This window comes from Natrix helvetica, assembly GCF_964273705.1.
Source record: "Natrix helvetica genome assembly, chromosome: 5".
In the NCBI taxonomy this organism is placed as follows: Eukaryota; Metazoa; Chordata; class Lepidosauria; order Squamata; family Natricidae; genus Natrix; species Natrix helvetica.
Window position 1 is genome coordinate 152,425,531 of NC_138551.1, and position 17,223 is coordinate 152,442,753.

General features: G+C 52.5%; 1 protein-coding gene across 1 annotated transcript; it reads right to left on the reverse strand.

Annotated features, from left to right (window-relative positions):
• Positions 1–4,173: 4,173 nt before the first annotated feature.
• On the reverse strand, positions 4,174–15,983 carry DHRS3 (dehydrogenase/reductase 3). The gene is made up of 6 exons (XM_081955056.1): positions 15,450–15,983; positions 10,179–10,322; positions 9,307–9,426; positions 8,717–8,955; positions 7,554–7,679; positions 4,174–4,958 (listed from the first exon to the last, which is right to left on the reverse strand). The coding sequence occupies exons 1-6, from the start codon at positions 15,645–15,647 to the stop codon at positions 4,874–4,876; spliced, it is 912 nt and encodes a 303-aa protein (XP_081811182.1). The 5' UTR covers positions 15,648–15,983; the 3' UTR covers positions 4,174–4,873.
• Between the last annotated feature and the right edge of the window lie 1,240 nt (positions 15,984–17,223).

Consider the following 17,223-nt stretch of genomic DNA (forward strand, 5'->3'; position numbering starts at 1 on the left):
GAACAGCTCGCCACCAGGAGTTATGGGTGATCCATGACTGGAGGGTTTCAAGAAGAGACTATAGGGGGTTGGACTAGAAGACCTCCAAGGTCCCTTCCAGCTCTATTCTGATTGATGGATGGATTGAAATGATCTTGGGTCTCTTGATTAAGCAGGGCGATGGACTAGAAGACCTCCAAGATCCCTTCCAGCTCTATTCCGATGGACTGAAATGGTCTAGGGTCTTCTGCTTGAGCAGAGGGTTGGACTAGAAGACTTTCAAGGTCCCTTCCAGCTCTATTATGATTAATTGATGGATTGAAATGGTCTTGGGTCTCTTGATTGAGCAGGAGGTTGGACTAGAAGACCTCCAAGGTCCCTTCCAGCTCTATTCTGATTGATTGATGGATTGAAATGGTCTTGGGTCTCTTGATTGAGCAGGAGGTTGGACTAGAAGACCTCCAAGTCCCTTCCAGCTCTATTCTGATTGATTGATGGATTGAAATGGTCTTGGGTCTCTTGATTGAGCAGGAGGTTGGACTAGAAGACCTCCATGGTCCCTTCCAGCTCTATTCTGATTGATAGATGGATTGAAATGGTCTTGGGTCTCCTGCTTGAAAAGGGGGTTGGATTAGAAGACCTCCATGGTCCCTTCCGGCTCTATTCTGATTGATGGATGGATTGAAATGGTCTTGGGTCTCCTACTTGAGCAGGGGGATGGACTAGAAGACTTTCAAGGGTCCCTCCCAGCTCTGATTGATTGATGGATTGAAATGGTCTAGGGTCTCTTGATTGAGCAGGGGGATGGACTAGAAGACCTCCAAGGTCCCTTCCAATTCTTATTCTGTATAGCTTTTGGCTCTCAAATTGTTGCAGGGTGTGTGTGTTAAAAGTACTACTACTATGCAAAGGCAAAAAAAGCCATTGACAACAAATACTGTTGGCTGTCCAGTCTTAAAGACTTCCAGCGTTGGGGCATTCACAACTTCCGGAGGCAACTTCTGTTCCACTGATTAATTGTTCTCACTGTCAGGAAATTTATCCTCAGTTCTACGTTGCTTCTCTCCTTGATTAGTTTCCACCCATTGCTTCTTCTTCTGCCCTCAGGTGCCTTGGAGAATAGTTTGACTCCCTCTTCTTTGTGGCAACCCCTGAGATATTGGAAGACTGCTATCATGTCTCCCCTAGTCCTTCTTTCTCTTAAGCTAGACATCCCCAGTTCCTGCAACCGTTCCTCCTATGTTTTAGCTTCCAGGCCTTCGATCCTTTTCATGTGTCTCTCTCTCTCCTTTGCGCTCCTTTTTCCAAAGTCTCAACCTCGTTTTTAGTTCGTAGAGACCGAAAGTGGCATTCCAGGTGTGGACTCACCTGTGCAGTATAGATAGCCTTACTCTCACTTTTTGGGGATATTTATACTATCCCTCTCTCTAATGCCTCGAGGGCTGCATTGCACCCCTTCCCTCCCTCCCCCCCCCCAAAAAACCAGCACCGTTTCTGCATTGCGTGTTGAAGGTTTGCTAAGCAGGGGGAAATCTGACCTTTTGCCCCCCCCCCCAAGCCATGCCCATCACTCTCCCCCCCCCCGCCCACTTCCCACCCCCCTTGCAGGACATGCCCTGGGTGGGGTGGGGGGCTGCAAATTGCCAGCCTGCTGGGAGAGTAAGCGATGCCACCCCAGCCTTCCCCTGACCCATTACTCTCTTTGATTGACAGTTTAATGAGGGGGGTCTCTCCTCTCTCCCCCCCCACCACCACGAGGGGCAAGGGTGGTGGCTCGTTCATGCCCCGTTTATCTCACCGTCTCGGTTAGCCAAAAATAGCTGCGTTTCACACACACACACACCCCCGGGGACCCTCCTCCTTGATGGATGGAGGAGGCGAGGGGACTTGGCAGCGAAAGTGTGGAGTAAGAATTTCTCCCTGTCAGCAGAAGAGAATGGATTGGCCAGCCCTGGGTTTCCCCTGCCACCCCCCCCTCCTCTCCCCTCCGCTTGGGAGATCCCTGGCCTTTTCTTTTCTTCTTTTCTTTTTTTTTCTTCCTTCCTTCCTTCCCTTTCGTTTGCTTGCTTTTTTTTCTGTCTGTCTGACTTTGTCTCTTCCTGTCTGACTTTCCCTCCTTTTTCTTTCTTTCTTTCTTTCTTTCTTTCTTTCTTTCTTTCTTTCTTTCTTTCTTTCTTTCTTTCTCTGTCTGTTTTTCTCTCTCTCCTTCCTCCCTTCCTTCCTTCCTGGGTCTGTTTTTTTTCCTTTCCTGTCTTTTTCTTCCTTTCTCTCTCATTCTGTCTTTCCGACTTTTTTCTTCCTTTTCGTTTATCCTTTTTCTTTCTTAAGTGTATTTTTCTTTTCCTTTTATTTTCTTTCTTCCTTTCTGTCTTTTGCTCGCCTGCCTTCCTTCTTTCCTTCCCTCTATCCTTCCCTCGCACATACAAACACAAACACACATTTCCTTCCTTCCCTCCCTCCCTCCCTCCCTCCCATATACACACAAAAACACACATTTTCCTTCCTTCCTTCCTTCCCTCCCTCCCACATACACACATACACACACATTTTCCTTCCTTCCTTCCCTCCCTCCCACATACAGACATAAACACACATTTTCCTTCCTTCCCTCCCTCCCTTACACATACACAAACACACATTTTCCTTCCTTCTTTCCTTCCCTCCCTCCCACATACACACAAAAGCACACATTTTCCTTCCTTCCTTCCTCCCTCCCTTTCTCTTTCTTTCCCACCAGGCAGGAAAGATTGTGGCTTGAGCAGGGGGTTGGACTAGAAGACCTCCAAGGCCCCTTCCAGTTCTATTCTGATTGGTTGGTTGATTGATTGAAATAATCTGGGGTATCCTGCTTGAGCAGGGGGTTGGACTAGAAGACCCCCAAGGCCCCTTCCAGTTATACAATACAATAGTAGAGTTGGAAGGGACCTTGGAGGTCTTCTAGTCCAACCCCCTGCCCGAGCAGGAAACCCTATACCGTTTCAGACAAATGGCTATCCAACATCTTCTTAAAGACTTCCAGTGTTGGAGCATTCACAACTTCTGGAGGCAAATTCTGTTCCACTGATTAATTGTTCTCACTGTCAGGAAATTCCTCCTCAGTTCTAAGTTGCTTCTCTCCTTGGTTAGTTTCCACCCATTGCTTCTTGTTCTACCCTCAGGTGCCTTGGAGAATAGTTTGACTCCCTCTTCTTTGTGGCAACCCCTGAGATATTGGAAGACTGCTATCATGTCTCCCCTAGTCCTTCTTTCTCTTAAGCTAAACATACCCAGTTCCTGCAACCGTTCTTCATATGTTTTAGCCTCCAGTCCCCTAATCCTCTTTGTTGCTCTTCTCTGCACTCTTTCTAGAGTCTCCACATCCTTTCTACATCGTGGCGACCAGAACTGAATGCCGTATTCCAAGTGTGGCCTTACCAAGGCCTTATAAAGTGGTATTAACACTTCATGTGATCTTGATTCTCTCCCTCTGTTGATGCAGCCTAGAACTGTTCTGTTCTGATTGATTGGTTGATTGATTGATTGAAATCATCTAGGGTCTCCTGCTTGAGCAGGGGGTTGGACTAGAAGACCTCCGAGGCCCCTTCCAGCTCCCTTAATCCTCTTCTCCCCTCCCGGGGGTGGAGGGGGGGGTTTGCATTTTGCAACCTCCGTGGGTCAGCCTCTTCCCCTTTCCTTCCTCTTACTTGCGCTCTCTTCCCTTCCAAGCCAAAAGGGTGAGCAGACAATCCAGGCAGGACGTGCCCCCGCCCTCCCCACCCCCTCTTCCCACGTGAGCCCCCGCCCAGAGTTCAGAGCAGGGTTAGCCAAACAGCCGATAAATTCAGCCAGAGGGAGCAGGCGGCCGGGCGGGCGGCCAAAAATAGGAGGGGGGGTGAACTTTTAACCCGGGTGTGCTAACCTGTTCCTCCAACGGGCGAGAGACAGGTGGGCAGACCCCTGGCGAGGGTCCCTCTCAATGGGGAGGGACCCCAGAGGGGAAAGCCAAGCACCGATAAGTCCAGGGATTATGGTCTCAGATAGGCTCCCCCCACCCTCCCGCCTTACTCTCAGAACGGCCGCTGAACGGACTTCTCACTCAGCAACATCCATTGGGGGCTCAGTTGGGGGTCATAAGCATGTACCTAACTTGGTCCATTTGTAGACCCACGCCGATTGGCCGTTCGCAAAGAACCACAAAGCCCCTAAGCCAAGACGCTCTTGGAAAGGTTTCCTGGATTTATGGATAAATTCCCTGCAGAATTACAGGCTCCTAAGGCTGGGAGGGACCTTGGAGATCTTCTAGCCTGACCCCCACCCACCCCCACCCCTTTGTCCAAGGCAGGAGGCAGGCCGGTTCTCCTCCTGTGGGCTTGGCTCCCACCAGCTGCTCCTCTCGGTAGCTGAGAAGGTCCCCTTTGAGCGTCTGTCTTGACCATTGCAGGTGTAGGTTTTGGGCAGAGAAGTCAACCGGAGACCACCTGAAGCGTGTTTCCATCCACCTTCACGGAACGTTTGGCGTTCTTCAGTGAGAACCACGATGGGTGGGAAGCAGCTTGGCTGGAAGACCCCCCATAAATGGAAACTTTTTGATGGTCCTCTCAGTTAAAACCATCCCGAAGGCCTCCTGCGAAGAGGACAACCCAAACTCCCTTCTCCTTGAGGACCTCAAGAGTCCTCTTCTGCCTGGAAGGGTGGTGTGTAGAAGCCCAAACGAACCTCCTCGGCCATCCAGGAGACTCCAAAAACGAGGTCATGGAACCCCTCTGAGATGCCTCCAGCTTGAGGGACATCTCTGAGCTGGTGCGTTGGGGCCTTTCGTGGTAGATGGAGTGGCCCATCCTTTGGAGGCCTCATCCCAACCCCGGGAGAAGAGCAGCCCAGCCCTTGAACCAAAGTTTCGATGGCCGGCAGTGTTTTAGGTCCGTCCTTTGAAAGTATTCATACACTGGTAGCTCCCGGCGAATCGGTGGATTTCGTCCAGCGCCGTTTGCGGGAAGATGCTGCCCAGGAAAGAAAGAAGACACGGGTTGGCCACTAAATTCGCCATTTTAAATCCCGCGGACCGCTAATATGACAGGGTGTGTGGGCGTGGCTAGGTGGTCATGTGACTGGGTGGGCGTGGCCAACTCGATATCACTCACATCGAGGGGCGCCTCGGCGGCCTCTCCTCACTCCTCCCCACCCAGCCCCATCCTCGCCGGCCCGCCCGGGCTCCTTTGGGCCCCAACAGGGAGAAGTTGCTGGAGCAAAACAGCCCCCCAGGAGAAAGAGTTGGCAAAAGAGCTCAGTTCCGATTGGATCTGACTGAGAAGGAGTCTCAGCAGAAGCACCTCACTGAGGACTAGGAGCATAGGCTTTCCAAGTAGAGGGCAAGACCAGGTGTCGGCGCCTGGAGGCTCAGTGGGCTGAGATGGTCAGCCAGTTCCAGGCCCTGATCCCACTGGACGAGGCCCTTTGGCTCTGCTTCCCTCCAGCCTTCGCCCAAAGCCCCCCACCAGGAGGCTTTTCTGCCCCCCCCTCCGACCCACACAAAAAGACCCCGAAGGGGGAGACTCTCTGCAGCAACACAAGCCTTCATTGCACGTATCCATCTCAGGGGCCGCAGTTTGAGGACCCCTGGTTGAGTGCAATATAAAAAACGCCAATGATATTTCTGCGCCCCCCCCCCCAACATTTTCTCCCCCCCGTTGGCTGTCTTAGAAGAACGTAGTAACTGGAGGCCGGGGGCTTCTTACGATGGGTAGGGATGGACCTCGAATGGTTTTCCAAAAGGCGACTGGAGGTTCTTGGGCGCCTCTCCTCCAAATTCTTCCGAAGCTTCTTGGAGGAGAAGTGAAATGTTTTCAAGGTGGGGGGGACCCCAAGAAAGGCCTTTTATGGGGGGGGAGAAAACGAAGCACCTCTGGGACATCCAGGTCCAAGGCGGTTTGCCAACACGGCCATAGGACGGCCAGGTGCGACATTCCAAAGTCTTGGGAAGGGCTGGATGAGCTCTGAAGGTCCCCTCCTGTTTGGCCTACCAAGATTCTCGGTTGGGAAGCAGCCATGGGTTGGGTAAAGTTAGGGAGGGTCTTCGTTTCTGGCCCACTCCCCCTTTAGATGAAGAGCAGGCGGGGTTAAGAAGCGGCAAGGAACGGGGTGGTGGGCCTTGCGTGGCAGGCGGCCAGCGGCTTCCAGGAGACTTGGCTGCCTTCCGTCTTTCGGTAGCAAGGGGAGTGGGCTTCTCGGCCCACCCACCCTTTTCCTGGAAGAGCCAGGAGGCAGATGGACGGAAGGGAGCCCCACCCAGAAATGCAAGCCTGTTAGGGCTGCGAGGGGAGGGCAGCAGCTCCCACCGTCTGTTGGCTGCAGGGCTCCCAAAATGAAGTAGGTCTGGGAGGGAGGGGGGACTTGGAGAGAGGGGGGGTGCAAAAATGGTGGAGGTTTCCCCCCCCCCTCCCAGCCCAGGGTGGAAGCCTCAGCTCTTCTTTTGACCCCGCGCCTCAAGGTTGTGACTATTGTCTTGGGCTCTTTGAGAGCCGCAATGCCTGGTAGGCTCTTAGTGATGTAGAGTAGGTTGGGGAGGGGGGGGAAGGAAGGAAGGAGAAAGAAGGAGGGAGAAAGCAGGAAGGAGGGAGAGAGAAGGAAGGAAGGAAGAGAAAAGAGGGAAGGAGGAAGGAAAAAGGGAGAAAGGAAGGAAGGAGAAGGAAGGAAGGGGAAAGAGAAGGAGGAAAGAAGGAAGGAAAAAGGGAGGAAGGAAAAGGAGGGAAGGTGAAAGAAGGAAGGAAGGAGAAAAGAAGGAAAGAGGGAGAAAGGAAGGAAAAAGCAGGAAGGAAGGAAAGTGAAAGAAGGTCAAAGAGGAAGGAAGGAAAGTGAAAGAAGGCAGAAGGAAGGAAAAGGAAGGAAGGAAGGGGAAAGAGAAGGAGGAAAGAAGGGAGAAAGGAAGGAGAAAGCAGGAAGGAAAGGAAAGGTCAAAGAGGAAGGAAGGAAAGTGAAAGAAGGCAGAAGGAAGGGGAAAGAAGGGGGAAAGCAGGAAGGAAGTCTGAAGAAGGAAGGAGAAGGAAGATGAAAGAAGAAGGATGGAAGGAAGGAAAGGAAGAGAAAAAGAAAGAAAGACAGGAAGACAGAGGAATGTGGAGAGGAAGAAGAAAGAGAGGAAAAAAACCCTTGCACCATAAAAACTCCCTTGACCGCTGCACGTGCTCCCATCCGCGTTGGGTCCTGCGCTGACCGAGGAGGCCTTGACCTTCAGGCCCCATCTCAGTGGTCCTTCCTCAGGCCACGGTCATCTCTACTGGCTAACTCTAGAGAAGAGGCTGACCGGGGCAGCTCCCCCACTCCCCCATTCATTCTCCAGACCCAGAAGCTCTTCTTTTGCTGGTGCCACCTGGAAGGGCCTCCACCTTCTGGTCAGCAGCCCCTTCCTTCCCTCCTCCTCCTCCTCCTCCTCCTCCTCCTCCTCTGGTCCTCAACCAAGGCATGGGAAGCTTCCTTCCAAGGGTCCGCAACGCCGGTGGGTTTATCCCCCCCCCCCCATTCCCCTGTTGTTGGTTGTTGTTGGCCGGGACGACTTCCAGGTTCAACTTCTACAAAGGAGCGTTTTACCACTCAAATACCTTTTTAAGAAAATGAGGATGTGCATAGTCCACGGAAGCAGGAGGAACGCTTGGTTCTGCTGAACGGCTTCTACCGTCCTTCGGGCCACCGTCTCCGGCTTGAGGGGAGGAAAAAGACTGGGAAACCTGGAGGAGAAACCAAAGCCGCCTCAAAAAAGAGCGTCCCCCTGTGCCTGACGTCAAGCACCCTGCTGCAGGTAGTCCTCAACTTCACCACAGTTCACTTAGCGACCGTTTAAAGTTACGACAGCGCTGAGGTTCCACGACCGGCCATTGTAGTGTCCCCATCATTCAGCTGGATTTCCATTCGGGGGTTTGACCGCCGACTCGCATTTATGGCAGTGGTCGCACGACCCCCCTCCCTTTGGGGGCCTTCTCACCGGCAAGGGGAAGACGGACTCACTTAACGACCGCCTGACTCATCGAACCACTGCAGGGATTCACTTCACGAGGCAAAATGCACAGATTTCTCGCTTGGCAACCTACATTTTTGGGGGTTCCGTTGTGGTCGTAACTTGACGACTGCTTGGATGTTGATTTGCGTTCACACGACAGGCTAAGCCTGTTTTCGGAAGCTGGGCCAAGTCCGTGGGAAGCGTCGTGAAACGGGACAAAAAACTCATTTTCACTGAGCAAGATAAATTCTGGGCCTCCATCGCGGTCGTACGTCGACCAGGATTGTTTCAACAGTCCGTTTTGTGGACTATATTTTTGGTCTCCGAGAGTCTCGCTTCCCCTCCCCTCTAAATACGGCAAATCCTTTCCCCAGCTGCCGCTATCAGCCGTTTTGGGGGTGCCAACGCCAACGGGGGACGACGACAGGAAATGCCAGGCAGCCTCTTTGCTGAAGCTTCTGTCCAACAAGACCCCCATCCCGGTGCCCGAAAAGCCCTTCAAATTCCGAATTTTTTTGTTCCCCCCTCCCCAATTGCTCAGAGGGAGGAAGAGAAGACTTCATGCGTTCATTCCTTCTCAACTCCAGTTCTAAGACGCTTGGACTTCGACTCCCAGAATTCCCCAGCCGGCAAAGCAAAGCTGGATGGGGAATTCTGGGAATGGTAGTCCAGAGATGGTCATTGAACCGAGAGTTGGGGGGGGCGGGAAAGCATGTTGTTGTATTTACGCGATGGGGCATCGGCCCAAACTCAACCAGTAGTACCCACCTGATGCGTATTCCTTGAAACATCTCCGTGTTGGTGTGGAAGGGCAAGACCGTGGTGGCGTTGACCCCCGGACAGTCCAGCAGGCCCAGGGTCAAGCTCTCCATGAAGGCGAAGGAAGCAGCTTTGGACGTGCAGTAGTCCACGGCGCCAGGAATGGCCGACAAGGCGAGGACGGAGTTGAGACAGACAATGTGTCCTCTCTGCAGTTCCAACATCCGCGGAAGGAAGGCCTTGGTGGTCTGAGGGATCAGGATCAGGATCAGAACAGAGCTGGGAGGGACCTTGGAGGTCTTCTAGTCCGACCCCCTGCTCAGGCAGGAGACCCTGGACCATTTCAATCAATCAATCAATCAGAATAGAGCTGGAAGGGACCTTGGAGGTCTTCTAGTCCAACCCCCTGTTCAAGTAGGAGACCCTGGACCATTTCAATCAATCAATCAGAATAGAGCTGGAAGGGACCCTGGAGGTCTTCTAGTCCAACCTCTTGTTCAAGCAGGAGATCCTAGATCATTTCAATCCATCAATCAGAATAGAAGTGGAAGGGACCCATCCTGCCTGCTCCCCCCCGAAGGGAAAATTGGGGTTCATACCCAGAACTGGCCCAGGGTGTTGATGTGTTGGGATTTGAGCAAGGCGTGGTCGTCGCTGTCCAGGAGGGTCTTGCCATGAACCACGGCTGCGTTGTTCACCAGGATGGTGACGTCCCCCACCTGGGAAGTGGGAGGAGGAGGAGGAGGTCACAAATGGGGGGTCACACGATATCAGGGAGGGAGGGAGGAAGGGGAGGGAAAGACGAAGGAAAGAAAGATATGATGGATGGGAAAGGAAGGAAGGAAGGGATGGATGGATGGATGGATGGAAAGGAAGAAAGAAAGAAAGCAATGGGTGAGAAAGGAAGGAAGGAAGTGATGGATGGGAAAGGAAGGAAGTGATGGATGAAGGAAAAAAGGAAGCAATGGATGAGGAAGGATGGATGGAAAGGAAGGAAGGGATGGATGAGAAAAGGAAGGATGGATGGATGGGAAAGGAAGGAAGTGATGGAGGAAGGAAAAAAGAAAGCAATGGGTGAGAAAGGGAGGATGGATGGATAGATGGAAAGGAAGAAAGAAAGGAAGTGATGGATGGGAAGTGCGGTGAGGAAAAAAGAAAAGGGAAGGAAGGGAAGAGAAAGAAGGAAGGAAGATGTGATGAATGGGAAAGGAAAAAAGGAAGGGATGGATGGGAAGGAAGGTGAGGAAGAAAGGAAGGAAAAAAAGAAGGGAGAAGGAAGGAAAATGCAATCAGATACAATCATATCATGCTTCCTTTAATGACCGCACCACTTAACAACGGACCTTCCGGCCCCGATTGTTTTGCTGTAACTCGAGGGTTGTCACCTATCCTCATTCCTGGATTTCAGGGCCACTCGGGGCCTCTCGTCCTTTTTTGGGGTCCAGGCCGCAGACCAACTAACCCAACTCACCTTTTCCCGGACGGCCTTGGCTTGCCGGTAAACCTCTTCCCGATTGGCCACGTCGCAGACGAAATAGTGGCCCTCGGTGCCCATCGCTTGGAGCTCCTCCGTGGCTTCCCTCAAGCTCTCCTCCGTCCGTCCCCACAGGACAATCTGCAAGAGGAGGAGCCCCCCCCCCCCGTGTTTTAGGGACACAGGACCCACAGGTCCCCCCATGACCTTCACAATGCAGTGATGCCATCAACCATCGTAGAGTCCACCGTGGCCACCTCCAGAAGCCATGCAGTGGTTGAGATGCCACTAGAAAGTCCAACCTCGAACCCCCCCCGCCCCCCCACAACGGACGGACGTCTGCAAGAACTGATGAAGTTAGCAGAGACGGCTCAATTAGCTCTTCCGATTAAGGATAAAAAACCACAAATACTTTTCTTTCGACTTGGAAACCACTTCTGGACTTTGTGCTTGAGGTGGAGTGGGGAATGGAGGAATAGCAACTTAAAGACTTATATAACGCTTCCCAGCCCTCTCTAAGCGGTTTGCAGAGTCAGCCTTTTGACCCCCCAACAATCTGGGTCCTCATTTGACCGACCTCGGAAGGACGGGAGGCTGAGTCAACCTTGAGCCAGTCAGGATCGAACTGCTGGCAGTGGGCAGAATCGGCCTGCAATACTGCATTCTAACCACTGTTAACACCAAGGAAGGAAGGAAGGAACCAAGGAGAGAAGGAGGGAGGGAGGGAAGGAAGGAAAGAAGGAAGGAAGGAATAGCACTTAAGACTTATATATCGCTTCACGGTGCTTTACATCCCTCTCTAAGCGGTTTACAGAGTCGGCCTCTCGCCCCCCAACAATCTGGGCGCCATTTGCTCCACCTCGGAAGGACAGAAGGCTGAGTCCACCTTGAGCCTGGTGAGATTCGAACTGCCAAATTGCAGGCAGCTGGCAGCCAGCAGAAGTAGCTTGCAGGACTGCCCTCTAACCACTGCTCCACCGTCATCTGGGAGGTAATGGTATATATATATGGGTGATGGTGTTAACTTGGTTAGAACTGACTTGGATTTGATGACTTGGCTCTTGATGGATGGATGGATGGGTGGGTGGGTGGAAGGAAGGGAGGAAGGAGGGGAAGGGAGGATTAATGGAAGGGAAAGGAGGATGGATGGAAGGAAGGAAAGGAAGAATGGATGGAAAGAAAGGAAGGGAAGATGGATGGAAGGAAAGGATGGATGGAAGAAAGGAAGGGGATGGGAGGAAGGGAAGGGAGGATGGATGGATAGAAGGAATGGATGGATGGAAGGAAGGGGAGGGAGGGAGGGAAGGGTGGATGGATGGAAGGAAAGGATGGATGGATGGAAGGAAGGGGATGGGAGGAAGGGAAGGGAGGATGGATGGATAGAAGGAATGGATGGATGGATGGATGGATGGATGGAAGGAAGGGGAGGGAGGGAGGGAAGGGTGGATGGATGGAAGGAAAGGATGGATGGATGGAAGGAAGGGGATGGGAGGAAGGGAAGGGAGGATGGATGGATAGAAGGAATGGATGGATGGATGGAAGGAAGGGGATAGGAGGAAGGGAAGGGAGGATGGATGGATAGAAGGAATGGATGGATGGAAGGAAGGAAGGGGATGGAGGGAGGGAGGGAAGAGTGGATGGATGGATGGATGGGAAGGGAGGATGGAAAGAAGAAAGGATGGATGAAGGAAGGGAAGGGAGGATGGATGGATGGATGGGACAGCTTGCCTCCAGAGGTTGTGGGGGGCTCCATCACCGGAGGTCTTCAAGAGGAGGCTGGGCAGCCAGTTGCCTGGAAGGCCTCCCAATATAATTAAGCAGGCGGGCACCACAAAACCTTCCCCTTAATTAGGCCTAATGGACGGCCTGCCCTGAAGCAACAGCCAAGGGAGCCGCCTCTGCCCAAGGCAATTAATGGACAATCCATTGAGTCCAATTGGGTCAATTCAACCCCCTTGGGCGTCTCTCTCTCTCTCTGCCAGGAGCCTTTTTATTAAAAGGGGGGGGGAAGGAAGGAGAAAAGGAAGGGAGAGGATGGGAGGGAAGGAGGGAGGAAGGAGAGGATGGGAGGAAGGAAGGAAGGAGGTGGGAATGAGGAAGGAAGGACACATAACTTTTTGGGGGGGGAGGCAGGGGAAAAAAATCTCATTTTTCAAAGAGCAGCTTGCAAGAGTTATCAAACCGGAGTCGGGACAATTATGTTTCCCTTGGACAAAAACTTAAATTTATAATCCTTTGCTAAGACTTTGGAGCTAAATCACAAAGAATGTGAAGCATTTAAAGCAGATTAAATAAACTCTGGGGACTTTATTTCCCCCCCCCATCAATTAAATCAGACGTGGCACCCAGTAACTGCTAAAAAAAATGGATTATTATTTTATTAAGGGAACCGACCAACATATAGAAATTTTTTCTGGTTTGTGGTTGGCAGGCTGAATCGTCTTTAAATCTAAAATGCATTTGGATAGAATCTACCTTCCAACTCTTTGTACATTTTAAGTGGGGTTTTGGGGCAAAATAAACCTAGTTATGCATTCCTGGAAGGTACATTTTTAAATATATCTGCAAATCGCCCTCCATTTCTATTTTTTTTAAAAAAATCTAGATCTGAAATTCTTGATTTGTGTCCTGTCACTCAGCAACCATTCAAAGTCGCGATGGACAGGGCTACTGCAAACCCATTTGTGGCTTTCAGCCCATAGCGGTTCGCTAATGACCACGGGGTTTATGTTATTCATTTAACGACCATCGCAAAAAAAAAAAAGTCCTAAAATCGATGCCACGACAAACGGGATCCGTTATGGTCATCAATCCAGCTTTTACCTGTAAAATATGATTTTTAATTTTTTTTAAAAAAATGAAAAATCAACAACCACCCCCTCCCCAAAACTTGGGGTATTCTGCATCCAGGATTGCATGGTGCCGTTTGAAAGAAAGAACAATTTATAAACATCAAATTGCTTTTAAATACCGAAATGTTAAAACCCTTCAAGCAACAGAATACAGCTAATCCTTGACTTACAACAGTCATCATTATCGTCTTTTAACAAACCCATAATCCCTTGCGGTGCAGAATTATGGGCAACTGAATGGAGCCGAGTGTTTCGTGGCCCGATGCCCTTCCTGTCACCAGAGCGGAGGTTTTTTTATTCAGCAGATATATTCTCATTGGGCCCAGAGAGAGAAATATTTGCCTCTACCTAGGATTGAACTCACATTGTGAGTTTGATTGTGAGGCGAGAGCTCTGTCTCTTAAGGCCACCGCACCACTCACTACAAGCAGTTCATTTAGTGACCGTTTGAAAAAAAAGTGACTTTGGACCGTTTCCCACACTTACGACCGTTGCAGCATCCCCCTGCTCAAAATTCAGCCGCCTGGCCACCGGCTTGTATGTACGACGGTCGCAATGCCACGTGATCCCCCTTTTGCGACCTTCGCGGGGGAATCGAATCGGCTTGACAAACAGAGCAGCGGCAGGGATTCGCTTAGCGACGGCGTCGGGAGAGGTCACGAAATGAGGGCAACCCTGCCTTAGCCACCGCCTCGCTCAGCGGCGGGAAAAGTTTCAGCTCCATTGTGGCCATAAATCGAGGATTCCCCAGACTTGAGCAAAGGGGGGTGGGAGGGTTCGAATCATGCTCTAGGCGATTAAAAAGTCCTAACGGTAAAGTTATTTTCGACGGGGGGGGGGGGAAACCCCACACGCAAACAAGACGACACACGCTTTCCCCGTGTGCAAGCCGAAACAAGAATCGGCACCTGAGGCCTCTCTCTCTGATGTGTAAAAGGCATGAGACTCGCCTCCCCCTCCCTCCCCAGGCACGCACAGACACTTACACACCCACCCAAAAAAATAAATGCTTTTGCTCGCTCAAGTACAGACATGAGGGCCCTTCTCTGCGATTTCGCCAGCTGGTTTGTGCGCTGGGTGGGCGGATGCAACCGGACTGTGCCCCACAAGTTTAATAAAGCCCCCCACCTCCCCACCCCCACCCCCCAAAAATCCCATTTGCTGAGTGTTATTTTGGGTGCAAAGGAGACGGCCCCTGCCAAGGTAACCATTTCTTGGAGAATGAGACCTTCAATCAATCAGCATGGATTGATTGATTGATGGAAGGTCTCTCGTTCTCCAAGAAATGAGATTCTCGGGGAGCTTGGAGGTCACCTAGTCCAACCCCCTGCTCGAGCAGGAGACTCCTAGAGCATTTCAGACAGATGGCTCTCCTGTCTCTTCTTAAAGGCCTCCAGGGGTGGAGCCACCCACAACTTCTGGTGGCAAGTTGTTCCACTGGTTTGGGATTAGAATTACAGAATGAAAGAGCTGCAAGGGACCTTGGAGGTCTTCTAGTCTAACCCTCTGATGAAGGAGGAGAATGGTCTATTGTCTCCTGCTTGAGCAGGGGGTTGGACTAGAAGACCTCCAAGGTCCCTTCCAGCTCTATTCTGATTGATTGATTGATTGAAATGGCCTAGAGGTCTCCTGCTTGAGCAGAGGGTTGGACTAGAAGACCTCCAAGGTCCCTTCCAGCTCTATTCTGATTGATTGATATGGTCTGGGGTCTCCTGCTTAAGCAGGGAGGTTGGACTAGAAGGCTTCGGAGGTCCCTTTCAGCTCTCTGCTGGATTGATTGATATGATCTAGGTAGGATCTCCTGTTTGAGAAGGGGGTTGGACTAGAAGACCTTCAAGGTCCCTCCCAGCTTTTATTCTGTAGTTCCTTCCTTCCTTCCTTCTCCTCCTTCATTAGAGAGTTAGTCTAGAAGACCTCCAAGGTCCCTTGCAGCTCCTTTATTCTGTATTTCCTTCCTTTCAATTAATCAATCAATCAATCAGAATAGAGCTTGGAAGGGACCCTGGAGGTCTTCTAGTCCAACCCCCTGCTCAAACAGGAGGCCCGACAAGACCAAGTCAGACAGGTGCCTGTCCAGCTTCTTCTTTTTAAATAAAAATAAATAAATAAAAACCTCCAGGAACGAAATCCCCCCCCCTCCCCGCACCACCACCACCTCTTCTTCCAGTGGCGGGCCGTTCCCCCGCTTCATTCTTCTGCCCGGTTAGGGAAAAGTTCGGGGAGGCGCTTTTGCAAGCCGCAAGCATTCGAACCGGGGCCCCGCTTCCAAGCAACTTCAAGCCAACAAGCTTTGGCCCGGGAGTGTGTGTATGTGTGTGTGTTGCGGACTCCCCTCAAAAAGAGGTTGGGGTCTCTTGGGGGGGGAAGAGTGGGGGGGGGGGCCCGCAGAGCCCTCCCCTGCCTTAGCCCGGCTCACCTTGCGGGCTCCGCGCCGGGCGAACTCCCGAGCCAAGGCGCGCCCGATGCCTCGTCCTCCGCCCGTGATCAGCACGCAGTCGGCGGTCAGGTCGCGGGGTCTGGCCGGCCAGAGGCGACCCAGCAGCGCCCTGGCCGTCTGGAGCACCATCTGGGCGGCCAGGAGCAGCAGCGACGCCCCCAGGCGACCCCAGCCCATCCTGGGGGGAGAGCCCCGCGGGGCGGAGACCCCCCAAGCCTTGGCCAAGCCCCCTCCCCACGTCCCCAAAGCCGGGGAGACCCCCGAAGTGGGGCCCGGGGGGGGCTTGGCAGGTAGGGTCTCCAAGACGGGGGGAGGGGGCTTCGCTATTAGGGGCTTCGCAGGGTCTCTAAGCCCAGGCGGGGATCTTTTCTGGAGCCCCCCCTTCCTCTGTCTCCCCAAAGCAGGAGGGTCTCCCGGGGAAGCCCACCCCCCCTGGAGGAAGCAAGCGGGATGGGGAGGGGGCGTCGCAAGGCTCGGCCGCTGCAGATGGGGCTTGACTCCGGATTGAGCTCTCTGGCCGAGCAGGTTTTTATAAAGCAGCGCGGAGTGACAGCGGCGGGGAGGGGAGGGGAGTGGAAGCCCCGCCCGCTTGTCTGCCTGCCCCTCCCTCCCTCCCTCCCTCCCTCCCTGCCTGGACCGGCTGGGGGGGGGCTCGCCCTCCTCTTCCTCCTCCCCCTCTCCCCACACCCAGATCTCCCCGCCTCTCGCTCCGGTTTTTGCAAGCGAGCGCCCGCCGCAGGTCCTGCCGGGTCTCCCCTCTCGCTCTCCTCCCGCTGGGGAGGGGTCTCCAGACCCAGATCCCCCGGCTGGGTGGGTCAGACATCCTGCTATAGAGGACTCGGAGCGGAGGGGCTTGTGGTTCTGAAGCTCTTTTCGATGGGGCGGGGTACAGAAGGGGGTTTTCTTTGGGGGGGAGGGGGCTCAGGTGCCTTACAGCAGTATCGCCCCCCCCCCCCAACTTTTTAACTTCCCAGAATGTCCCAGCCGGGGAAATACTGAAGGCTCTAAAACTTTACCAAAGTTGAGAAAACTAGTTATGTAGGCTCAATAGGTTATGCAAGGCGGAGGGAGGATTTGAACCCGTGTCTCTGGGCCCCTGGGATCCTCCCCTTGACCTGAGGGTCTGCTGGAGCGGTGGAGGGGGGGTTGGACTAGAAGACCTCCAAGGCCCCTTCCAGCTCTGTTCTGATTGATTGATTGGTTGATTGATTGGAATGGTCTACGATCTCTTGCTTGAGCAGGGAGTTGGACTAGAAGACCTCCAAGGCCCCTTCCAGCTTTGTTCTGATTGATTGATTGATTGATTGATTGAAATGGCCTTCTGCTTGAGCAGGGGGTTGGATTAGAAGACCTCCAAGGCCCCTTCCAGCTCTGTTCTCATTGATTGATTGATTGAAATGGCCTAGGGTCTCCTGCTTGAGCAGGGGGTTGGACTAGAAGACCTCCAAGGCCCCTTTTGTCAAAACGCCCTACAGGGAGGTTTCAAAGGCCTGCTGTGCAGCTCTGAGCCTAAACAAGCCATGTTGAAGGCTGATTAAGCCATGATCCAGGGAAAGCCTGTCACTTGGAGCCTTTTCCCCCCCAAGGATCCCGTTTAAACAATCCCATATTCTGAATTCCCTTCAAACCTCCTTGTGGCCTGTCCAGCAGGAAACGCAAAATAAAAACCTTTTGCAACCCTTCCGTTATCTCTGGAGGCAGGGAGGGATGTTGTAAGTTAGTCTTATCTCTGTTTGTGGAGTGTTTTTCCTCC